Source organism: Corvus cornix, chromosome 2 (genome assembly GCF_000738735.6).
Source record: "Corvus cornix cornix isolate S_Up_H32 chromosome 2, ASM73873v5, whole genome shotgun sequence".
NCBI classification, from domain to species: domain Eukaryota; kingdom Metazoa; phylum Chordata; class Aves; order Passeriformes; family Corvidae; genus Corvus; species Corvus cornix.
The window spans coordinates 120658478-120684283 of record NC_046333.1 but is presented as its reverse complement, the minus strand read 5'-3'; the positions used below and the strand labels follow the sequence as shown (position 1 = coordinate 120684283).

The following is a 25806-nucleotide window of genomic DNA, read 5'->3' as shown; positions in this document are numbered from 1 at the left end:
TCTGATTCTCTGCTTTCCTACCATTTTGCCAATAACACCAGCCTCTAGATCACCCACATGCTACCTTTTAATGGAGTAAACTCCCTCCTCTTTTGCACCATATACTACAATTTGTAAGACTAGGAGATGATGTAGAAGGAATAAAAAATAATACCATGTTTATTTGCAGTCAGTCACCCAAAAAAGGCACATAGCAGTGTAACCTCGGGGCATTTTAGCTACCTTTGAATAAAATAACTGGACTTCCCAGGAGCAGCTTAGATGTGGCAGGAGGAGTTCTGTACAGACTAATGGGCAGTGCTTCCCAGCTAGCCTGTGAGAGCCCCAGCAGGTAGTTTAAAGCCATCTCAGGTATTTCTACAGTCTTCTGTGATCTGTGGTGTAAGCTTGCTCTCAGTAAGAAGTTCATGATGTGGGAAAGGACAAAAAAAAACCCAGGAAGAATTGTATTTCAGTTCTGCACGTTTGTGGTGTTATTTCTCAGTTCCCCATCCTTCATGAGTGGCTGCTTACTCTGCTTCTCCTCTCTCATTGCATATTTCCTAATGAAGACACTGATTTTGAGTAGATACTTGTTATAAATACTGTTATGATATAATTACTGTTCAAGGTGGTAGTAACTGAAACTGGACGCCCTGTTCTTAGTTATTACCCAAGTTTTACCCTAATCAAAAGTTTAGGATTGGACATTAGTTGCAATGATTTCCACATTTGAGTCAGAAAATTATTTTAATTCTGAGTTTTTAGACAGAGAAGCTGACAAAAGAGAATGCCAGTGAGAATCAATGTATTTAAGAAAAACAAGCAGGTCAGTAATTATGTTAGTATAAGATGAACTTAATTTTTCTCCCATCTTTGTTTCATTATAATTTTCTACTGAATTTGAATGTAAATTCATATGTAGATTTCTCTTTTCATACTCCAGAGAAGTTATTTTCAATTATTTGGGAAGTTGGGAGCAAAATAAATTCCCAATCCTATGTATATATCTTGCCAGTTAACTTACATAGAGTTATTCAGTGTTCAGGTTTTGAATATAACGAAGAAAAGACATATGGGGAATTATTTTAGCCATAAAGTAACTTTCCGATTGTATGCTTTTAATCAAGTCATAAAGAGACTAGAAACATAACTGTGCTGAAAGAAATATTGGCTATACCTACATAAGCCCCCATCTTCAGCACTCCTGGATTTCCTATTACCCCTGCTGTCAGCACCCGTCACAGAGTGCACAGGGAAGCATCTCCCTGTTGCCCAAGGTATGGAATCATATGTCCTGATGTGGGGCTTTTGAAGGGGTGCCAGTGCCCAAAAGCACGGCAGACTAGCCCTGAGAAGCCTGCACAGTCCCCTTCCAACAGGTTTGTGAGCTTCCTCCACGGCAGGCGTGCTGCCAGACACATCCAAGGCCGGTGCGGGGTGATGGTGGGGGCTGCCTGGCTTGGCACGAGCAGGACGCCAACAGCGGGCGAGCAGCGATGTGTATTGTGGGTTTGTGTGTTCTTTGTTGCAGCCAGGCAGTGAATTGGATAACTTGGAAGAGATTCTGGATGACCTGCAGAACAGCCAGTTACCACAGCTTTTCCCAGATAGCCGCCCAGGCGTGCCAGCGGGCTCGGTCGACAAGCAAGCCATCATCAATGACCTCATGCAGCTCACCAGTGACAGCAGCCCCGGCACGGCAGTGGCCACCCAGAAACCAGCAATGAGGATTTCACAGAGCAGTGAGTGCACCCCGCGTTCCACACGCGCCTACCGAGCTTGGGAGCCCCCCAGAGCAGGGGTCGGCCAGGGAGGAACTGGGCAGCTCCCCGTCCTGGCCTGGGGTTGTGTGGTGACAGAGCGCCATCTGCGGTCGTCCCAGTTCCAAACACACGAGGAGTTGTGTCTTAACTCGCACACCCTGGAAGTCTGTGTCCTCTGAGACGTTTTAAGGGGTACCCTCAAACCAAACATCCCCTTCTGTGGTTATAAGTGATGCTTCTGTAGTGAGGGTTTTGGCATGGAGAGCACGTGCATTTTTTTGTCATGCAGATCGTTCCTTTCTGGCAGCTCTTGCAGTGGAAGGTGCAAGAGAGGCTTTTCTAAGCATGAAGGAGAGTCTTCTTCTAAAACCACAAGATTAATAGAAGGACAGAAGATTAAGAATGCCCAAGTTTAATTTGAGATTGTGGCTTTTTGTTGAGTCACTTCCAGCTGACAGCTTTCCTTAACCTTATTAATCAGCTTACAAATCAGCACTGAAATGTTGGTTTACCATCATAGCATAATGGAAAGCAAGCAAGACAAGAGTCTTTATCAAGTGCTAATGTTGAATAAAATGGCATAAAAAAAACACAGCTTCATTTTTTGTGCCTGTTGGCTAGGATGGCCGCATCTATTTGCTTCCTTAGATGTACTCTAGGTTTTTTTCTTGTAGGGTTTAGTTAATATTTTTAGCCATTCTGATAATATTAAACTAACACTGAGCCACTTTCAAATTCACTCAAATTACTTAGAAATATTTAGATAAATATTAGTATTCTATCAATAAATATTAATGTTTAAATTCATATTAAAGCCACTTCAGATTCCTAAATTATCACTTGTTATCCATGTTGCTCAGAGAAAGATGCTTGTGTTTAATGTACTCACTTTTGTGAGTACAGAGGTACTAACAGCAGCAGCACAAAAGTCAGAAGGAAATCTCTGTGCATGTGAAGTCTTTAGCATATTTTTCCTGAATCAAGGTCTGTTTGTTCCTTCCAGTGTAGCCTTTTAGCTTTCGAGGGTTAGCCTAGCTTTAAATCTGCTTTCAAAGCTACTGGCAGTACAGTAACAGTATGATTGTAAATGAGAGTGGCTTGGTGGTTAGCAGCAGTTCTGTAAAAGCAGCATCCTGTTTCCCATCTAAATTAAAACCCTGAAACTTTTTCCCCCATCTCAGTCTTGTGTCTGTGCCTGATTCCCCTAGGAACTTCTGCCTTGTTTTCCATAGAAGAGCATTCAGAAAACAGGTTCACAGAAATAGTGAAGGGCCTCTCGTATGCTCACAGAAAAGCAATGTAGAATGAATGCCAAATCATATGCAATTCCAAAAGAGATTTGGGGGTTTTTACTGGTTTTTTTCTGAAGAAATAACCATCTTTACTGTTACAGGTTTTACATGAAGATACTTAAAATATTTTTTTCTGTTGAAAAATAAAAACGCTGCTAGATCTGCCAGGTTGCTAGAGTCTGTTACCTGAAGGATAGGGAGCCTCCTTCAGTCCCATCCTGATGAAGAGTAGAATATATGATCTAAGCACCAGTAGAATATATGATCTAAGTGTTGTTATTTTGTGCTGCATTTGCAGAATTCCTTTTTGTAATATTAGTGGGTGCTGGCAAAGCTGCACATACAGTAACTCACTTATCTATGTGATTTTTCAAACTTCTGGAGCAAACTGTTCAACTGTCACTGAAGTTCAATTTTGCTTCAATCCTTAGACTTTGTGATGCCCCTAATCTTGAGAAAGTAATTCTTGCTTCGTATGTAAGTTTTGTTTGCTTAGTTGAACAGTCAGACAAGACAAAATTTTGATCTCATGGTTAGGAATTAGGTGTATGTGATGTGATATCTTTTCTGTACACACATATGAGCAAATTCACCTGGCAGAGAACTTATATTAAAAAAAAAAAATACAATAAGTTCCTTTAACCTGGTTTTATACAATAAAAATGACCTCTGTTATGAGATACTTCTGTACATTTTAACAAACTTACTAAACCTCAGCTAAGTTTTCAGATTCAAAAGTAGCACTATTTCAGTCTAAAATAAGAAAGTAGTTACTTAACTTCTCAGTAATGTGGTGAACACAAAAATGCAGAAGTCACTTTAAGGATGCTGCTGTATCACAGCTGCTCCTAGGGGAAGCTATCAGAAAGTATTGCAAATAATACTTTCACAAAAATGTTTAATTTACTTGCATTTATTTTATGGGTATGATTGGAACTTGAATCAAAGCTACAAGGTCAGTGTTTGATTCGTGTTTGAGAACCAGTTGAGCACACAGAGGATGCTTTCACGCATTTTGGAACATTGCCCAAAGACCAGCTGAGCCAGATACTTGCCAGTCACAGTCTGAAACTCACTTTTCTGAGGCAGTCTGCAGTTTTATTTGCAGGGGCTGATTTTAAAAAGCACAACCCAGAAGAAAGTAGTTACATAAAGGTGGCAGTAACCATCAAGGATGGTTCTATTTTACCAGAATATTATGGTTGCACGGCTCTGTTTCTGGACTGGTTTTTTGTTGTTGCTGAATCATGGAAGTATTTATTTTTATTAATGACAAAAAATGTAAAAAAACCCCAAAATATTAAGCGGGTCATGTTGAAATGGGGCTGTGGGATCCAATATAGAGTCAGTCTGTCCTTATTTTGAAAACTTCTTCAGGGGCACAGATTATGCTGGAAAACTCTCAAAATTGAGATAATTCTAACAATCTGCAGGATGACATCTGCATGCACCTAGTCCTACTAGGTGTAAGATTCATTGGCAGTAGTGTGTACATCACATAGTGGTGTATTTTGCTTTAGTGGCTCTTCTGTCAGTTAAATTGCGTCATTTAAAGTTTTTTTAAGTATGCATCGTACCTGGTTTGTGTTTAGTGTCAGAATGTTCCATTTTGAAATTTACATTTAAATGTCAAGAAGGGATGTTTCTCAGACAGATATGGAGTGGGTAAATTATGCAACATTAAACAGCTGAGCCCAAGATCTTCAATTGTGTCTGGGTTCTTTTTTTCTTTTTTTTTTTTTTTACCTAGTGAAGTTTCCATTCTTGTAACTTTGTTTTTTTTCTTTGCTCCTCCTGTCTAGCTTTTAATAACCCACGAGCAGGGCAACTTGGCAGGTTATTACCAAACCAGAATTTACCACTTGACATAGCACTGCAGAACCCAACAGGTGCAGGAACTTTCCCACCCATAAGAACGAGTAGCCCCTACTCAGTGATACCTCAGCCGGGACTGATGGGCAGGAATGAAGGGATGATAGGAAGTCAAGGAACTTTAGGCAACAGTAGCACAGGTAAGATGATTTTCCTTTTTATTAAAAATATACTTGTGTAACAGGCTATAGCATGTGCAGCTTAACACTGGGGTTAATACCAGTGCAGATTATTGCTTTCTATAAAGTCTGGAAGAAATCATGTTTTGTGGGAAGTTATGTATTGGCATATTTATTTTGAATTTCTGTGTATTTTTAGTCCTGCCTTGTGTGCACTGCTTTTTACCTACCTGTGGAGATGTGTCTTTCAAAACAAAATCATGGGCAGTACTGATGCCCTTATGATGTTGGCTCAATTATCCTTTATTTATTACCCTTAGTTCCTTTTTGGGAACCATCAGATGTTGCAATTAACAACATGTTAACCTAATAATGAACAAACATATAGCGTGTTTGACAAGAAAAGTCTGATGGACGTATTTCAACTAGTGCATAGCCTGAGATTGTGCAAGTATGTGACAACCACTGTAAGAGCTCTGAGTCAGGCATAAAACCACGCATTTTAAGTCCTCTCAGCTGGCTATTTGGTGTCAAGTTTTTAGCTTTAGTTTGCATCACTGTTAAAAAAGACATGCAGCCAGACACTGAAATACTTTATTTAAGTAGTTTAGAGGTCAACTTGTGTTCTTTCAAGTGTCCTATTACTTTCATGTTCTGTATACGTATTAGAGGATTTTATTAATCTTAAGTGTACAAGTTAGAGAGTATTATTGTGTCCCTGCCTTGTTCTAGCAGAGCACATCTGTCAGCTGATAGAATATGTACATAAATGGACCAAACCTGAGGATGTAACACTAAAGCAAATTTTGTACAGCAGCTGAAACAAAGACCCTTTTCAGAGGGTTTTTCTCTGGTTATATGTTACCAAATAATTGAACTGATAAGTAACAATTGTTTGTGTGGCTTTTAGTATTCATTTAGGGATGTTGCAAAATGCAACTAAAAAGACTAATCTGAACCAGTAGTCCTACCTTAAAGCAGTGTTTTACCTACTCTCTTGACTGAGTAAAATTGAAATGTATAAATACTATGAATGCCATCTTTGGGGGTTGGAGTTTTTTGTGTTGGGTTTTGGTTGAGGTTTTCTGGCTACTGTCAGAGTGTAGTATTCTATATATTCCAAGTGTAAATAAAGTGTATCAGTTGTTTACAGTAGATGTGGGAGGACTTCCCCTAAAATAACGGTAATGAACTTCAGCATCTATCGGAAAGTTCCTGTGAGTAATTTCCCTGCACTGTACATTGGTCTGAGATTATCTGGGTGAGCCTTGAAGCTAAGATGGCTCTAGGTTCCAAATGAAAGAAGTCACCAAAAGACATTTGCAGAACATAAATTGATACTCAGTCCTTCTAATTTGTAAGCGTGTTTAATGTTAACATGTTGTTACTCAAGTCCCCATTCTCACTTAGCATTGGAAAGTAAAGCACTGACCCACACATCAGCAAACGTGATTCATTTCCTGAGGAAGGAAGTTAAGGCTATCCACACACCCTCAGCACCTGTTGCAGACTACATGTGGGAACACTTACTCTGAGCAACATTTCGGAAATGATAAAAGGATCTTCCTCCTGTAAGATGTATCACAGTCTCCAGTCCCTTGACTAAGCAGCATAAGGCATCGCTCTGTAGCTTTGCACATCTGGATGGGAAGTTGTGGTACAGTGTGCTTTGAGTGAAACTACTGCATTTTCATTGCTGAAAATGCAGCTCCTCAGGCAGCAGTAGTGCTAAGGCTGTTCTGATCATGTGCTGGTACCTAAGTGTGTTTGGCTTTTGTGCAGGAATGATGGGTGGCAATGCCCCTCGGCCTGCCATGGCGTCCGGGGACTGGGGCAGCCAGGCTCCCGCTGTGAGGGTGACCTGTGCGCCCACGGCTGGTGCCATGAACAGGCCAGTGCAGGCAGGCATGATCCGCAACCCCACGGCCAGCATCCCCTTGAGACCCAGCAACCAGCCTGGCCCAAGGCAGATGCTTCCATCTCAGGTCATGAATATGGGTAAGTCACATCTGGAGCTGTTCCTTTCGGCACACGCTGGATTGTTAAAGATGAAGCAGGAGGAAAAAAAAAAGAAAAAAAATCCTACTTCAATTATAGATTTGATGAGAACCATATTTCACCGTGAAATTTTCCTGCAGATGTGGGAAAGAAGGTGTCTAAAATACTACATTTTAACACATGTATTAAGATGGACAGTTCCTGTTACCCTCTAGCTCCATGGTTGTGTGGCCAAAGAGGATATGAAGTTGCCTTGGTTCACTAAAGACTGTGGAGTTTTTTTAGTGGACATGCTGTGGACAGGATAATTGTTCCTGGTCACTTTTAAAGCAAGTACATTATAATACTGACTCTATGTACTGTCTTTTTCTGATGCTTGTCTTTTTAATTTTTGCATCTATGATGTTGTATCTGCTATTTTGTAATTTTGAACCACTTTCAGAGTACTCATGTTTTCTCAAATTTTAAAAGCAAATTTTAACAAAAGAGTAATGATGCTTTTAAGTGTAATGTTGCTGAGGTCTTAATGCTTTTGTTTGCTTTCACCATAACATAGATAACTCAATTGAAAGAATTAACTTGACAGTAGCTTCTCTTCAGGAAAGTTATATGGTTATTTTTTTCTTGATTAGGGCCATCTGAATTGGAGATGAACATAGGAGGACCTCAGTATAGCCAACAACAGGCACCTCCAAATCAGACTGCACCATGGCCAGACAGCATCTTGCCTATAGAGCAGGCAACTTTTGGTAGTCAGAACAGGTGAGTCTTGGTGTCACATCAGAACACAGAGAGATTTTGCAGGCCTATATTTTACACACCTTGTGGGAACAAAGTTCTACATAAAACATTCACCAAATGTACATCAATTTAATTTTTGTTTTATTTTGTGCTCTGAAATGTATGTGTGTTCCAATAATATTTATAAATGCTGTCTTTGCCATGTAATGTGTTGAATTAATTGAAAGTTCTGTATCACAGTGAATGCTGCCAGCACTTCGGGTATAGTTGCACCGTTTTTCACCTCTGGAGCATTAACGTGGGCATGATTCTGTCTGATTTCACTGTTCTTATTGTTAACAACTACACTCAACACTAAATGTGGAAAAGTGCCAGTAGTACTAGCCATGACTATGTAGTCATAATATCTGTCCCCTCCTGCAGTGGGGTAGCATTTTAAGTGATGTAGGACATGGTTAATTATGTTTTGTTTGGGGTTTTTTAATTCACCTAAATTCTGTAAAAGATGAGGAAGGAAAGATGAAGTGAAAGGAAGGCTGCCTCTTCCCTGAAGCTAGCTCCTCCTCAGGTAATCAGAACTGCAGTTTGGTCACAACTCATTAACTCACATGTAATGTATTTATAACTTCATTCATCATTAAGACTTTTAAATGATGGCAATGTAATAAGAAGTTTACACTTCTTAAAAAAGAGCCATGTCTTCTCCAAAAGGTTTGCAGCTTACTTTAGAGAAACTGTGTATATATGGAATGTCTAAGGATGCAAAATGGACAAGCAAGTGCAAAATGTTGAAATATTTCTAATTATGAAAGTAGTAAATCAGGGGATCACTGAAAAGAAAATGAAGTAGATACATTTGGGAAAAAAGTATGTTTAAAATATGTTAATCTTCTGACTACATTCTCTTAGTTTTCATTAGGATGTCCAAAAATAGTATCCATAAATACATGTGACATTTTCTTTGTTATATTCCATGCTTTTCAAGATGTTTCCTGGTGTTTCCCTCAGTTAGCTTATCCATATGCAAAATGCACTGTATGTATAACTGAATTATTCATTTTAAAAATTACACCTTAAAAAAAAATACAGTGTCATTCTGGTCAGCAAGCCAGGCAGTTGATTCTTCCTTTTTTTTTACCTTTGCATTTCTCATAATTTCCTTATAGCTGAAGATTGTGGAAAAAATTCCCATTGCATCTGAAAGTAACAATATTTTGATCATTTACACCCCAACCAGAAACAATTGAATGGTTAATGCTGCCATTTCTTGCTTTATTAATCTCCAAGATTGGTGTTTTTATAATCTGATTGTTGCCATGTATTAAATGAGTAAAAATAATTCTTAAATTAAAAATTAAAATTGTCCCTGGGGTATATAAAAGAAATGGAGAAATTGTAAGTAATTGTTGTTGTTGTTGCTTAATACATAGAATTTGACAAACATTTTGGGGTTTTTATCATGTGTGTTCACACTCATTTGCAATTTCAGGGAGGGTTTTTTTGCTAGCCTCATCAATTGTTTTTCCTTATAATAGATCCCTTCTTATAAGTTATCTTTAGAGTTTGTAAGCCATTTGAATCAAAGGGGGGTTTTTTTGTCTTCCCTTTTGATGATTCATAATTCCACCTATGAGAGTTAAAGAAATCTCTCTATGAGTTTGATTAATACTTTGCAATGTTTTAAAGGTATGTCATATATCCTTTTTTTTTGTTTACTATCTGGGATCCAGTTAAAAAGAATACATTTTTATTAGTTTTCCTGCCTGCCATCCTTTGAGTTTTTTCAGTGTATAGCCTGATGATGCAGCTCTCCTGCTTAGCTTTGACACAGAGATTAGACTTCCATGGCAACCATATATCTCATTATGGAAACTAAATACACAAACATGTTTCTTTGTTTTTTCTAAACAGACATGTAAAAAGGGTTCCCATATAGTGTTTTTCCTCCCTCCATGGGTGACAGCTTTTATTGTCTCTGAGTAATTATCTGGGATGAGAGTCTTCCATGATGTGTGTACTGTAGCTGCTCTGCCTGCAGAATGCTTTGCTCTTTATATTTTCTGTTGCAGTTTTGTGGTAGCGTGAGTGAAGCAGGGCAGGTGTGTGAACTGCAAAACAAAAACGTGTCATTTGGCTGCAGATAAGGTGTTATTTCAGATTTAGTTTGTTTCTCAGGAAGTTTTGTCCTTTGGGTTTATAATAAACCTTTATTCTGCCTTTGTAACTGCGAGTGTGCTTTGCATACAAATTCAGGGGTGAGGTAAGCAGGATTTATAGAGCCATCACATGCAGCCTGACAGTAGCCAAATTCTTGCTGATGTCCTTCCAAGGCACATAACCAAGTGTATAAACTGGTACCCAAATGTGCATTTGGGGTGAACCGATGCAGTGTTTTGCTGCAAACAAAAAGGGGAATGTCCTTTTCTCCCTGGTCCCTCATGCTTCTGCCCAGCTCTTCCAGATGTTCAGTTTGTGCAAGCTCAGTCAATCCATGGACCCCCTCTGTGACTTCTTCAGCTTGTTTAGCCTGATAGAAAACCAACTAAGGGGAGAGTCTGTGGAAAAAAATACTTGTGAAATGAATACTACTTGTGGTAGTATACTTAATCTGACATCAGAAATTCCAAGTTAGTTTTTAAAAAGCAATTATTTAGCCTTCTGTCTTCAGTGACGATATTCTATACTGACTTCTCTGTTCCTCTGTGTACCCTGTAATATGCAATCAGCGCTCAGGCTACCTTCTGGTGGGCTTTCTTGCTTGTCAGATATACCATGCTTGTAGGGTCTTGGCAGGCATTAATCACACTATTTAGTTACTTCTTTGGGTAGCATAACTTTCATCCAGAGTAACTTTCTAAGCAGAATTGGCCACGATTAAAATAATTTCTGTCTCCACTTGTTAGTTCAATTTGAGTACTAATCCTCTGATACTATTTCACATTTTCTGGCAGCTGTTTACCAATGCTGTGTTCATGTTTTCACAGGCAACCGTTTGGCAGCTCACCAGATGATCTCTTGTGTAATCATCCTTCATCAGAGTCACCAAGTGATGAGGGTGCTCTCCTGGATCAGCTTTACATGGCATTAAGGAATTTTGATGGTTTAGAAGAAATTGACAGGGCTCTAGGAATACCAGAACTAGTGAGCCAGGTATACTGGACATGGTATTTTGCATGTATTAGATATTACTTTTATAAGATATGTTGTCAAGGTGGGGTTGAAAAAGGGGATTATAAAACACCTCTTGCAAGCTAGGATGGTGGAAGTCCGTTTAATGGCTCAGCGTCACCTGAAAACCTTCCCTCAGCCCCTGCTTTAGTCTTCCTTCCTCTCCCCTGCCAGCCTCATCTAGATCTCCTTCTTCTGACCTGCTGTATGCAACTAAACTGACCAAAACAAAACAATGGTGGTCAGAGGAACAAGTGTAGGGGGAGAAAGGTAAGATCATGGCCAGCAACAGTGTATAGGAAAGAGGAAAATAAGAACATGAAGACCTAGGAGCAGAGGAGCAGGATCAAGAGTTTAGTGTGATGGGGGTAATAAGCTTTTGTATTAGCAAACCTGAGATGTGTAAATTCACCCATGGTTTTTTCCTCAGTTGATTAATGTGTGTTAAGGGATGAGTTTTATCTGAGGCAGCTGATGTCATTCCAAGCACATAAACTGTAATTTTTTTTTTCTAAATTATGAGCATGCTTCCTAAACTTTGTTCTATGCTTTTTCATCCCCACAGTAATTTTTGTTGACTTCCATGTGATTCTTGCCCATTTCAGTCTTATGTGGTACAAATAAAATGTGGTAAAAATAGAAGTATTTTGCATGAAAGTTAGTTCCTGACGTTTCTGGCATCAGAATTTTTTTTCCAAAATCAGTGTATGTCTGTATAATGACTTAATATTCTCAGAGGAGCCTGCAGTACCCAGTTCATTCCCCAGCACTCATCAGCACCCTGAGCTGATGAACTTCTGAACTAGCTCTGCATTTTAGATATGAAATAGGACCAATGAAATTCTGCTTTGAACATGAGAAAGCTATCTCCAAGCCTATTTGGTACAACACAGAACTCAGTGAGGTGTAGAGCTGGAGACACAATTTATTGCTGAACTTCAGTTTTGCAGTATGGAACTGTCATGCAGTATTATACAGGTTTTGGAATGCCACCACCAAAAATTATGAATAATGGTTTATTTCAAACTAAGCAGTAAATATGTTTCTATTTAATTAATAATTCAGTGGAAACAGTTAAAGGATCTTGCAGATAAGAGAACTGCTTCATTTTAAAACATGTTTTTTAAAATAGCCTTTGAACATTTTACAGCAGCTTAAAGACTTTCATGAGGGCACTGAAATTTAGATTAACTTCATTTTCAAGGTCAGTGTGGAATAAGCTATAAAATTATTCTGGCTAGAGCAAATATTACGGGAGTATCTAGAATGGAATTTAGAATTGTGTTAGCTTATTTATGCTAATGGATAATCAGTTAGTGCAAAAGTGCCCTGAAAGAATTAGGCACTCTGTTCACATTAGCTTCTGTAATAGTTTCAGGCATCTTTATTTGAAGTCATGCTTTTGTTTAAAGATACTGATAAAAATCTACTTATTCATTTGTAATACCTTTGAATTTATCTCAGATTCAAGGGCAAAAATATGCTGGCATCACTTCATTTACAGATTTTGATCTAGCATTTGTTGTTTCAGGTTTTTATTAATTAGAAGAGTAATACAATGTCTGTGTAAAGAACACAAGCAAGATTGTGGGGTTTTGTTTAAAAAAAAAACAACAAAAGAAAAGGGAGAGGAGGAATTTGTCTCCATGAATGTATTTTGATACTTAAATACACAATTCTGCTTATTTTTAAGTTTTATATTGAGGTAAAGAAAGCTTATGTAATTTTCTGTTTCAAAACATTCACATCCTAGAAGGTTGTTTTCGCAGGCTGTCCCTATTAGTCCCGTATAATCCTCTGGAAAGCCGTGTCCCGCCAACTGTTCCTATTGTTGGTGTATTTCCGCAGAGCCAAGCTGTCGACCCCGAGACCTTCCCCAGCCAGGAGTCCAGCATGCTGATGGAGCAGAAGGCTCCGGTGTTCTCGCAGCAGTACGCGGCGCAGGCGCAGATGGCGCAGGGCAGCTACGCGCCCATGCAGGACCCCGGCTTCCACGGCATGGGGCAGCGCCCGGGGTACACCGCCCTGCGCATGCAGCCGCGGCCCGGCCTGCGGCCCGCCGGCATCGTGCAGAACCAGCCCAACCAGCTGCGGCTCCAGCTGCAGCACCGGCTCCAGGCGCAGCAGGTACAGCCCCCTCCGTGCCCGGCTCCGTGCTGGCACAGGCGCCTCTCCTGGGCGGCACCTGCGGTCAGCTTGCGCCAAATACACCGGGTCTTGTTTCAGTGCACTCCTAAGCTAAAAACAGGAGCCACAATAACTTGACAAGATAGTGCCTTGCACATTCTCTTTTTTGATCTTCCGTTTTGGCATCTCTACATTATTCTTTGTGCTTTTTGCTGTATCTTTTTCTATTTGTTGTGTCTTGACTTTTCCACCAATCTAACTGCTTTTATTGCTGCCTGTTACCTACATCCTTTTTTTTCCCCTTGGCCTTGGTCTACTTTTGAGAATTGTTTTAAGTTGTTTCATTTTTAAATATATGGGTTCATAGTACTATCAGTGAGATATCAATGCTTTTTCTGTTTAAGGAGGAAAGATAATTTCTGCCTTAAAACATCAGGGTGAGGTCTACTTTGGAGTAAACCTCAACAGTCCAGTCCTAAACTGAAAAAGAACAGGAGCTATGAAGGAAGCATGTTTGTTGTAAACAGCGTAGTACCTGTGTTGTTATTTGCATGGCGTATTATCCCTTTAAGAAACAGCATTCTGTGAATGGTAGTAGGATTTGAGGAGGAAAATTAGTCACTGCTTGAATATGTAGAACTAGGTCTACAGTCCAGCTGACCAGGGAAGTAGATCTATATAACTCTGTATGTAACACTTTTTTTTCTCTTTCCCTTTAAAAACTTTTGGGTTTTGGTGTTGGGGTGGTTTGTTTTTTTCTCTTTAGAATCGGCAGCCACTGATAAATCAGATCAGCAGCGTCTCCAATATGAATCTGTCTTTGAGAACTGGAGTGCCAACACAGGTGAGAGAAATAATACCTTTAAAACAAAAAAAGTCACTTTCTTTTTTGCTTGCTTCCCTCAATATAATGCAGTAGTAATGCTATGTGGCAAGCACAGTTTCGACACAAATAACGCAATCTGCATGATAGGGAGTATTTTGCTATTTTATATCTGAGAGTCATTCCCATTTTTACATGAGATGGATGGTTGTTTAATAAAGATTTTATATAACTGCATTTTTAACTATGCTTCTAATTTCCTAAAGATGTGTGTTTTTAATGAGCTGCTCTATTTGCAGTTACAAATCACTGCAACCTTAAACACTGGTATTATTTCAGTTAGTGACTCTCGCGCTGTTGCAAGTCTTTCCCAGCAGAATTATTAGCAAGATTATTTTCTCCTTCTTTATATTTCTGTTAGTTGTGTGATGAGGGGGAAAAAAGCTGGAATCTCCCAGATTGCTCTAGTGGAGATGCCTCCAAGGCTGGGTTGCCTTGAAGGGTTATTGATGGGTGGCAGTGGTTTTTCCCACAGGGCCCCATCAACGCGCAGATGCTGGCGCAGAGGCAGCGGGAGATCCTGAGCCAGCACCTGCGGCAGCGGCAGATGCAGCAGCAGCAGCAGGTGCAGCAGCGGACGCTGATGATGCGAGGGCAAGGCTTGAGCATGACCCCCAGCATGGTGGCCACCGGTGGCATCCCAGCAACCATGAGCAACCCGCGCATCCCGCAGGCAAATGCACAGCAGTTTCCATTTCCTCCAAACTACGGTACTGGTTCCACCCCCCTCAGTGCATTTTGTCAGTCCTGACTCCCCCGTGTTCCCCCCTGTGCTGGGTCCAAGCCCCTGGTCCACAGGCTCTTGCCTGGCTCCCTGGGAAGAGTGGAAACCATGGTGGTTTGGACCCCTTGGAGGTTCCACTTTCCTAGCCCTAGTACCAGTTATTCTCCAAGCATCGCTCGCTCTTTGAGCAGTAGCAGAAGTGCAGTGTGTTTGTTTATATATAGATATATGCAGATAAATGTGTGTATGCACACACAAACACATATATGTGTATGTATTTGCTTGATGGACTCTGAATTTTGAGTGAACTAAACAAAAAACTCTTTAATTTAAATAATATATATCAGTTTTAGATAAGGCATTCAATTCCCTACCCCTAACCCAAAGTGTAATATGATAATTAATACCATTTCCTTTCTTTGTTTTACAAAGCCACAAACCACGTTGTTCTGGGCAGTTACCTCCATACAGTTATTGTTATACAGTTTCTTTATTTATACCTACTGTATAAGTTATATTATAATTATATTAAATAATATGTTATGTGAAAGTTCTGCTGATATAAGAAATTATGCCCATCCATTTCTAAATTTGGTATCTACTCTTACTGATCTATTATCCTTTACACCAGTTTCTAATAGTAATAATGTTTCATAATAGTGCTTTCCCTCCATGTATTTGTAACTGCTTTATGAAAATGAAGAGACACAAAGTTAAAGGTTCCAGATAATATAAGTAGGACTGTGTAAGGACAAGTCAGCAGGTATGAGCTCTTGGTTTGTTTTAACTCTGAATGTACAGTGGGTAAATTTCTTGTTCTTTTCTTCAGGTATTAGTCAGCAGCCCGATCCAGGCTTCACAGGGGCCACCACGCCTCAGAGTCCACTGATGTCACCAAGGCTGGCTCACACTCAAAGCCCCATGATTCAGCAGTCTCAGGCTAATCCTGCCTATCAGTCCTCTACGGAGATGAATGGGTGGGCACAAGGGAATATGGGTGGTAACAGGTAAATCCAGAAGAAAACCAAAATGAACACATAGAATAATGGGGTCATTTATGGTCTACACTTACTTATGGGCTTGTTTTATGTAATTGTTCGTGTGTTTAGTTGTTGTTAACTATCTATCCTAAAAGAGATTTCTTTTCAATTTGGCTTGACGAATTGGTTTAAATTCTGTCTTCATACAAGGCGAAGTGAGTGCATAGCTAAAAGACCTGCATCCATACAATGCATTGCTTTGTCTGTGGTAACTGATCAAACACTGTGTGCCCTTAAGAAGCACCTGTGCTGCGCAGTGAACTCCAGCCCCTAATGTTTGTGTGGATGCATTTCTTCTGCATATGATTTTCATGTTATGCTCCCACACTGCTTTCCACATGGCTGGATCAGCTGAGCCAGAGCCTATGCATTCCCTACTGCTCTGGAATTGCAATGACTGGATTATCACCTCCCACTTTAAATGCTGGAGTGTAACCAGGTTCAGCCCATTAGTGCTTGCACATGCTGGGGGTCAGCATATAGCTGTCATTCCCTGACAGCATTGTAGCAATACCTCACGCATGCAGTCACCTTTTCAGCTGAGGCCCCTGCCCCTGTGGGTGTAGCTCTAATAATCAGTCTGTCCAAATCAAATGGGTTGGGTGTTGAACACTATCAGTAGGCAGCAGTGAGCTTCCAGATGACAGTGATCTGAGCTTTTCCTTGGAAGATGGGAGGAGCTATCAGGTACAGCCTGTATCACTTGGCACGGGGGTGCACACAGCTGTCTCTAGCACAAGTGCTTTTGTCATCCTGAAGTTCTCAGGCTGAGTGTCCTAGCACAGCAACAAATCTTTTTCCTGCTAGTTGACAAAGATTTAATAAACCCAGAACACCAGTATTTTATTGATGAGGCTCATCCAAGTAAAGTGCCCCTAAAGCAGCTGATTTATCTCTTATCCTCATCCTTGTCCATGCCTCATCCTCACTGTCTTCCTGAAGCATCTGCAGGGGGCATAGCTGTTGCTGTCATGGCTTCTGCCAAAAATGGCAGCAGGGGCAGCTCCATAAGTCCAATGGTTTGGCTTTGCTGAACTGCAGCTCTACAGCAGAGACATGTCAAATGTGCTTACACAAGCCACTGAGTATTCACAATGATCTGTAGTGTACTGTTTCAGCCATCCAGATAACAACTTCAAATTGGGGTGAGGTGGCCTGAAAAGACATGGAATTGGAAGGAAGAGAATGGTGGGATTTTCTGGGTTTGGTCCTGTGCCCAGAATGCCGTTGCACTCCACCAAGTCTGAGTGCACAGCAAGAGCCTAACAGGGTACCCAAGTGCAAGGTTGAGCGTTAACCCTGAAAGATTTCCTCAGCTGTGGGAGCAGTGTTTCACAGGGAAGGGAAAGTCAGCCACTGATACAGACACAGCAGCTTTTCCAGTATTTCAGTCTAATGCAGATCCTCTAAACAGACACATTGTCAGTAATAATTCCTTCAGTGGCTGTTGAGTTATGCTCCAAGACTACAAAAGACTGATGTGTAAACAGTGGAGTGCATTTTAGGAAATGTAAAGAAGTCTCTCATATGGCTTTCAACATAATGGGAAGGAAGATACTGTCCAGAAAGCACTTGGACTAAATAAAATCTGGGATGAGGTTTTCCACCTGAGTTACTCCTCTTTAAGTTGATCAGAAGTGCCCTTATAGGAACATGTAGGGTAATTGTCTTAGACTTTATGTTGTTTCTTACAGTGCCACATTTTCAAAACCTGATGCTAAGACCTAGTAAATAAATTTCTGCACAATTGCATGTCTATATTTGTGAGCCCGCTTGCCATAATTGTATGTGCAAATCTGGTATTCATATATGCAAATAGCCTATTTTGCAAAAAAGAAAGGTTATTACGCCATCTACGATTTCAGCTCAGCAGTCCTGTGCTGTGCTAACACTGGAGGTTAAAGGTGTTTTCCTCTCCCTCCAGGCATTACTTTAAAATACATACAAAGCTCCTTTAGACAGCTAATTGGCTGTTCTTGCACATGCATAACAGATTTGTACTCTGCCATAGTTTCACACGCAAAGGCATGCATTTTTGTGCACAGACATGGGACCTTAAATTTTGAAAATCTACTCCTTAGACATTAATGTAGCTGAAAACTGGTTTTTCCTTTGAAGTTGGAATAAATGACAGTATATACTAATTCTAGCTTAAGATATATTAAAAAAAGTTTCTTAGTGGCTTCAGCATTCTAAGTCTGACACATTGCTTTTTCCATTCCTTGCTGTAGCATGTTTTCACAACAGTCCCCACCACATTTTGGGCAGCAAGCAAGCACCAGCATGTACAACAATAACATGAACATCAATGTATCCATGGCAACCAACACAAGTGGTATGAACAACATGAACCAGATGACAGGGCAGATCAGCATGACCTCAGCGACCTCTGTGCCTACATCAGGGTTGTCCTCCATGGGTCCTGAGCAGGTGAGAATCTAAGGATGTGAGATGACAGCTAGAGGGTTTGCTTTTACTTCCAGTAGTTTTTCAGGTCCACTGCATTATGTTTCTCTTACTAGTTTTCTTGAGAAATGATGATGTTAAAAGGGCTTTGGTTTTAGCTCTGCACTCGAATAGCCAAGGTGACCAGTGAGGTAGAGAGCACTGTGGCTGTCTCCTGGACTTCCATGGGAAGCACGTGCTGATGGTAGCTCCTGTTCTGAGTAGTTAAGTCTCCGTAGCGCAGTTGCAGTTGCTGATTTTCCCAGCAGTGGAGGCTAGAACTGGATGGCAGGCAGCTGCTTCCTAGAGAGAAGAGCAAAAGCTGCCAGCATGGGCAGGGTTTGGAAGATGCTTCAACTGCCACAGGGTCTGTAGTCCCAGACAATAAATATTCAATCAGCTATCAGAACTATCCATGTGGCAACTTTACAAGCACAAAATGCACATTTTTTGTAATGTGGTGCATATAAAATAGGTTGCTGAATCAATAGGTAAGTAACCTGTTCTTTTCTGCTGAGAGGATGTTTGCACAGTCTTTCTTACTTGATACTGCTGCTTAGGATATCTGAAATAAGGAAAAATAACATTTCTGTTTGTCGACCTGCAATTAAACTATCACAGTACATGCATAAGTGACAAACAAATCCTCTTCATTAACAGGCTCATGTATTTGTTTCAAAGCTGACTTTCAGGTTGTTTGAAATACAGCTAGTTCAAAAACACAGGCTTGAAATTATGGACTTTTTCTAGAAATATTGGCTGGAAAGTACCTCTTGTGTCTTCAGGTAACATCTCCTCCTATGGACATCTCTTGCTAAAACTTTTTCCTGATACCATAATGTTCCAGTTTAAAGCCGGTTATGTTAATGGCTTGTTAATGTGTGACCTTTTTGCAGCCTAAATTTGATAACAAGAGAATTTGCTTTTCCAATATTGTCCTTTACCTTAAATAGCTCTTTTCTTTTCCTATATTTTAAAAAGATTCTATCAACATGAATTTTTTTTGTTAGTTTGAGATTGTTAGATTTTTTAGTTTTGGGTTTTGTGGTGTTTTTCTTGTAAGCCAAACAAGCCATGGTTTTTCAGTCTCTTAGGCTTTAAATTCCCCTTCCTTTCCTGCAGCTGTTCTAGTTTGAATCAGTATTTCCTAAGCACCAGAGCCATGTGCATAACATTACTTCTTCCCCATTTCTCTTGGAATACTCTGACAGATATAGCTGCAGATCACATTTGTCTTTTACAGCTGCTACATACTGGTGAACCAAAGTAATTTTGATACTCCCAAATCTGTCACCTTCTCTGATGTTCCCACTTGCTAAGCCCAATTATGGAAGACTTTTTTTATTATTAGTTCCCAAGTGAATAGAGTTGCACAAATTTAATGTAGTAAAACAATAGTAAAGCCAAAAAAGAAAAGAGAGGGGATTTAAAGGTGATGACCCAATCTGATTTCTCAGCATACCCATGCTACATATTTTTTTCTCAGGAACCTGAATTTACAAACTGCGTTGTAGAAAGAGATCTGGTTTTATTTCAAAGATTTCCATGCAGGCTACTGTTTCCCCTGGCACAGCTGTCACACTGCTTTTCCTTCCTGTTAGACTACAAGATCTTGTTTCAAGATAGCATTTATCTAACTTCCAGTAAGCTGAATAGGCTGAAGTTCTTTATCTATCTCAACATTTGGGTTTCAGCCCAGTAGATTTTTGGACCTACTTTAAACTCCGTTGTAACCTCCTCCTGGCAATATGAACAGAGTAATCAGAGACAGCGATTTAACAGTCATTGCACCAAAGCTGTGTAAAGTCAAGTTCTGCTTGTAATTTCTCTTCCAGACCATGGGTTGTCTTGGTTCTTTTGGTGACAATGTCACACTGAAAGCCTTGTGATGACCCCCCAAATTCTCCTCAACACATTCTACATAGATGAAACCTGCATTCTTTGTTCCCAAAAGGGTTGCCTCCCACCTGTCTCCATCAAATTGCATTTCTTAGATTGAATGTGTTTAAGCAAAGTCAGTGGCTCATTCTGTAACAGTAACCTGTTTTCCTCCGGATCTACCACCCCGGCCCTGTGTCATCTGCAAGCAAATGTTTTATGCTTGGTCTAGGCCAGAGGTGGCCAGCTGACAGCTGAGGGGCCATTTCTGGGCCACAAGACAGCACTTTTTAGTCCTCAGGAACGTGCTGTACTACTTTACATTTTCTTTCTTGAGAAACATGAATAGCTAAAAATGTATACTTGAATACTAAAATTGACACTTCTTTTTCCTATTTTCAGGGCATAGTGTTTTACTGTTTGACATTTTTATTTAGCAAGTGACCTAGACTCTGCTGAACTTTTTCTTGTAACTGGTGGTTTTCAAAATGACTGTATTTTCTGTAATTCTGCTGACTGTTGCCATTTCATTCATTCTTTGGGGTTTTCTTACACTGTCACCTACACTTCTGTTTACTTATTCAGTGTCACTTTTTGTTCCATAATACATAATTTGAACTTCACATGCTTGTCTCTTTCTAACCGCAGTGAGAGTAACAGTGATTACACTGCAAATGTGTTCTAGCTTTTGAAAAAAACCTCAACATTATTATTATTGGGTGGTTTTGGAAGTAAGGTGCCTGGACTTATTTACCTGGTGAGAAGCAGGTATATTACCCCTGGTACCAAACAGGTATTGTTGGCTCTCTCCTCTCTCGTTGTGGCACTGTGCTGTATCATACGGATATATCCAGAGCTCAGAAATACTGAGTTTGGTATTTATCTGATCATACTTCTGTTGTCTCCAACTTCTCTTTTTTACCACCTGGGCTCCAAGCATCACCAAGCAAAAAGATTATTTCCAAAATGGGCTTAGTAATTATTATATACTTAGAGGCTCTTTTATATATTTGAGGAATGAGATCTTGTCTCATTGTCATCTTCTCATAATTACATTAAATCTCTTCAGGCTGCTCTTACTAGTGTTTCTTCTAGGAGGCAGCTACCAGGAATGCTGAAATGCTAGCTGCCAGGTCTGCAGGTTCCTCCTGTCCGAAACAGCTTCCCCAGGCATTGAGAAAGTAAACCTTGCTGGTGTTGCACCATTCAGAGATCCTACTGTGCCCTTGTCCTCATCTTCTTGTTTGCACAGTGAGCTATTGCCATGGTTTTTGCCTGTTATTTATTTTGCATCGTGGATCCATGCTATTTACTGAGCTATCAAAGAAGCAATTTGAAACCTATGCAAGAAAAGAGGCTTTTCACTATATGAAATAACCCCCTATTTAGAAGTCCACTCAGAGGAGTTGCTCATTAATCTGCACAGGGCAGTACTCCCCAGGCCAAAATTATCATGGCATCTAAGAAGAGTTATCTTGAAATGTTATTTTGATTTCATTCAGCATACCAGATTAAAGGAGCTCTGGAGTGGTAGGAAACTTTTCTTGTTAGACACCTTGTATATAACTTTGCTTTACTAGCAGAAGACTATTGATTATGCTTAATTGCAAAGGAATTGTAAAACATATTTGTTCCTTTTTAGTCAGACTTAATATCTGATAATACCACTTTACCTTTCTTCAGAAAATTATAAAAACATGTCTATTTCTTTGTCCTTCTCCATACTTTTCTAATTGAATTTTTTTTGCAGTCAGAAAAGTTAATGTGGGGTGTTTTAAGGTCTTCTGAAGCAAATGTATTCATATGACAAAATACTAGGGGTTTTTTAATGGGTGTTTTTTGAGTTTGGGTTGGGGTTTTTTTGTATCTGATACCATGTCAGGATTCTTGCATCATCACTGGCAAAGAGATTCTGTAATAGAAACTTCATTGATGCCTTTGCTATCCTTTTCTGGTGGCCTGGAGCCACCTTCCTTTTCTGTATCTGTCCTAAGTGCCTTGAGGCAAATCATGCAGTCATCTTTTCGTTCCAAAACTGCTGTTGATTCAGGATACAATTTTTTTTATTTCTGCTTTTCATTTTTGCCTCCTTTTGTCTACTGAACAATCAGAAAAGGTATTTGTGTTTGCACATTCTGATGAATGTTGATTAATAGCAGAAAGCACTTTTTAAACATGGAATCACCAAATGCACGTAGATAGAGCTGCAAAGCTGTTTTCTTTCTTTCTGAATAAAATAACATGGTTCTCTTTCCTTCTGATTTAAATTTTCACATTCAGGTTTAAAAATCTGTCCACTTTAAGAAACAGAAAGCATCACTAGGAGGCTTGCAGCACTTAATCAATTTCTTTGGAGTTAAAATTCCTATGGCACAAATATTTTAAGTTTTTTATCTTTCCCATTGAATTGTAGTCTTGTCTCTGGCAGCATCTGAAAACAATCTTTAGGTGGTTGTATATGATTGCATTTTTCAAAATCAGTGAGTGGCAACAGATATAACAGGCAGGAGGACCTGAAATGAGAAGGCTTGGTGTGGTAAATTCAAGATGGTCTTCCTGGACAAGAGAAGGCTGAGACAGGATCTGTCCAATATATATGAAAGTATCTGGAGGGAGGATGTAAAAAGGATGGAGTTGGGCTCTTCTTGCAGGCTCTACTCAGTGGTGCCAAGCATTAGGACAAGAGGCAACGGGCAGAAACTGATGCACAGGAAGTTCCACCTGCATATGAGGAAGAACTTCTTTACTGTGCGGGTGACTGCAGTGGGACAGGTTGCCCAGGGAGGTTGTGGAGTCTCCCTCCCTGGAGATACTCAGGAAGCCCCTAGACACAACCCCTAGAGCAGTGTGCTCTGGGATGACTCTGCTTGAGCATGGAGGTTGGAGCAGCTGACCCACTGGGGTCACTTCCACCCTTATCCATTCTGTGATTTTGTGATTCCCCCCATGCTGCAGCAGGTTGCTGTAGCTGAAGTGGGTTACTCCACAGGGAGAATTTATTCTCTTTGGAAACACACGTCTCCTAAAGGACTGGTAACACAGAAAACATCTTTTTCCTTCCTGAGAGATCTGGAGGGCTATATCTTCACTATTATCACATCATCTACTCTGAGGGAAATAACAGAGAGAATCAAATCAACAAAGACTCCCTAGAAAGAGGTTTCTTTCCCTGTAAAACTTCTAGGGAAAGGTGTTTCTTATAATATTTCAGAACCTTGCTGAAGGGCTCTGTTTTGTATTTTATGCCAGTTCCTACATGGTGAGATTAATCCTTTGACTGAGAAAGCAATGCTGTAAATTTGGCTAGCTACTCTTTTCACATAACTAAGCTTGACAGACCTTTTGGTTGTGCAGAAATGCTCAGCTTCAATACTTTCCTGTGACTGTGTTCAGAAAATTGTGGAGACCATCCCTTTGGGAAAGCATGCCACTGCATGTTTTCCCATTTAATGCTACCTTTCTCCCATAGCTTACAAAAAGAAAAGTATTGTTAAAATTAAGTCAGTAGTTGGTATAATTTAGTCTACATGTTATCTCATCAGGCTTTGAAAAAATTTTGTGGTGCTTTGCAAGCAGCAAAGCCATGTGTTACTGAGGTTAGGAAAGTAGTTACTTGTTTCTGCTTTCAGAACTTTGATAGCAGAGATGTCCTCTTCAGATAACATTGACCTAATTTATGGAGCCTGCTTTGTAAAACATGCATAAGGGTCCTAGTATCAGGAATTAAATCTTTGTTGTTACTTGTGAAGCAGAATAATATGAGTCAAACACATGCTGTGCAAGAGGAGTGCCTGGCTCTACAGTCACTTCCCTGACTGTAGCATCGTCTTAGGAGTGGGTGTTGGTGCATGCAAGTAGTGTAATGGTCTGTAACACTTCTTTTTAATTCCCAGCCCTCCTCCCAAAGTGTTTTTTGATTCATTCTCCTTAATATCTTGTTACCAATAGGTTAATGATCCTGCTATGAGGGGAGGAGGCAATCTCTTTCCAAACCAGCTGCCTGGAATGGATATGATAAAGCAGGACGGAGATGCAGCACGGGTAAGAAATGGGGTACGGGTGCAGCAGGACTATGAATATGCTGTGGCTGGAGCGGATACGGTATCTTTTTACTTACAACGTTACAAGTGCCCTGAATAATAGTAATTAACGTGAGGGAGGCGCACTCTGTGGACACAGAGAAGGAAGGAGGGAGGGACAGACGGACGGACGGACGGACGGACAGACCGCGGGCGGCCGAGCGGCGCGGGGGAGGCGCCATCTAGCGGCGGCCGCCGCCTCTGCCCCCGCGGCCTCCTGGGCCAGGGCGCGGTGACGTTCCCTGCTGTCCAAGAAGAGGAGTTTGAGTAGCAGGGGAAATTAGGAACATCTGTCTGAAAAGTTAGTAACATGAATGAAAACGAAGAATGTGAAAGTACTGAGGTAGAAGTAGCCATGCATGTATTTTATTGTATCCTTGTCTTTTTTGTATTCATATGTATTTAAAACCTCCCGGATGCCAATTCTTCTCACACCTTCATTGTTCACATAAATATACAAATGTCTGTTTCCAAGAGTGAGGGATCTGTCCATAAAGAGTCTCTTCTGCAACCATTTCATGGTCACTTTGATTAATGAAAGGATGCAGTGTGTTCTGCTCTAGCAGAAGTTGTTATATACCAAGGTGTTATTACAGAATCATAATAGTTTGGGTTGGAAGGGACCTTAAAGATATCTAGTTCTAACCCCCTGCCATGGATGGGGACAGCCCCTACCATTAGACCAGGTTGCTCAAAGCCCCATCCAACACTGAACATTTCCAGGGATGAGGCATCCACAATTTGTTTGGGCAACCTGTTCCAGTGCCTCATCACATTCACAGTAATGAATTTCTTCTTATACCTAATCTTAACCTACTCTCTTTCAGTGTAAAGCCATTGCCCCCTCTCCTGTCACTATGTGCCATTGTAAAAAGTCCCTCTCCAGCTCTCTTGTGGGCCTTTTTAGGTACTGGCAGGCTGCTAGAAGGTCTCCTACTTAGTGCATTCTCTAACCAGTTAAATTTCATGTGCTAAGAGAAGCCTGACTGTCAGAGAAGAAAATACCAAGTACTGCTGAGGAAAGAAAGGGGAAAAGGATGTTGAGACAGAAGCAGACTAAAGGAGGAGGTAGATTTTAAAAATTAGTTGAAGAGAGAAGGAAAAGAGAGTGAATGTGACAGAAAGGGTACAAGAGATGGTGGCCATAAGTCAGGGTGCAGGTGAAAAGAAATAAGTGGCATGACTTTGGGCAGGGAATCTCTGGGGTGTAAAATTAAAATAATGGAGTCAGTGCCGTGACAATGAGAGGGACAGTAGCAATGCATGAGAGAAGCTTTGTCTCACTTGAAGAAAAGCAACTTCTTAAAACCTCTCAAATTATTTGGAAAGGTACTTCCAAATTATTTTGGACTAAAATTTTGTAATTTTACGTTTATTTTACCAATATACCTGTGACTGCCAATGCAAATGCAGTTTATATACACTGTAAATACCTTTCACTGAACTTTGAACTGTAATAGAGGTTAAACAACTGCTTTTGTCATGCAACTGAGCCATAAACTACTGCTACATAACTTTTTTTTTAAGAAAGTTTAAGCCGTGTAATTAATGTGCAACTGTTGCAGTACATAATTTTTTTCAAGTTGCTGGTATAGTGGGAGTGTTTATTTAGTATCTCTCTGGAGATACTGTTTGCTAAATGTCCACCCTGAAAATAAGGACATCTTTGGATTTTCACTTTTGTTTCCCCTTTAT

At 40.3% G+C, this 25806-nt stretch overlaps 1 protein-coding gene across 6 annotated transcripts in view; it reads left to right on the top strand.

Moving 5' to 3' along the window:
- NCOA2 (nuclear receptor coactivator 2) overlaps nucleotides 1-25806 on the top strand; it is a 189710-nt gene that overhangs the window by 158490 nt on the left and 5414 nt on the right. For all 6 annotated transcript variants that reach the window (XM_039570527.1, XM_039570539.1, XM_039570557.1 and 3 more), the window contains 11 exons: nucleotides 1514-1724; nucleotides 4840-5049; nucleotides 6811-7026; nucleotides 7659-7788; nucleotides 10752-10917; nucleotides 12784-13062; nucleotides 13829-13906; nucleotides 14421-14655; nucleotides 15499-15676; nucleotides 17941-18139; nucleotides 23981-24073. In XM_039570527.1, coding sequence (XP_039426461.1) covers nucleotides 1514-1724; nucleotides 4840-5049; nucleotides 6811-7026; nucleotides 7659-7788; nucleotides 10752-10917; nucleotides 12784-13062; nucleotides 13829-13906; nucleotides 14421-14655; nucleotides 15499-15676; nucleotides 17941-18139; nucleotides 23981-24073 — 1995 coding nt within the window. The remainder of the gene's footprint in view (nucleotides 1-1513; nucleotides 1725-4839; nucleotides 5050-6810; nucleotides 7027-7658; nucleotides 7789-10751; nucleotides 10918-12783; nucleotides 13063-13828; nucleotides 13907-14420; nucleotides 14656-15498; nucleotides 15677-17940; nucleotides 18140-23980; nucleotides 24074-25806) is intronic.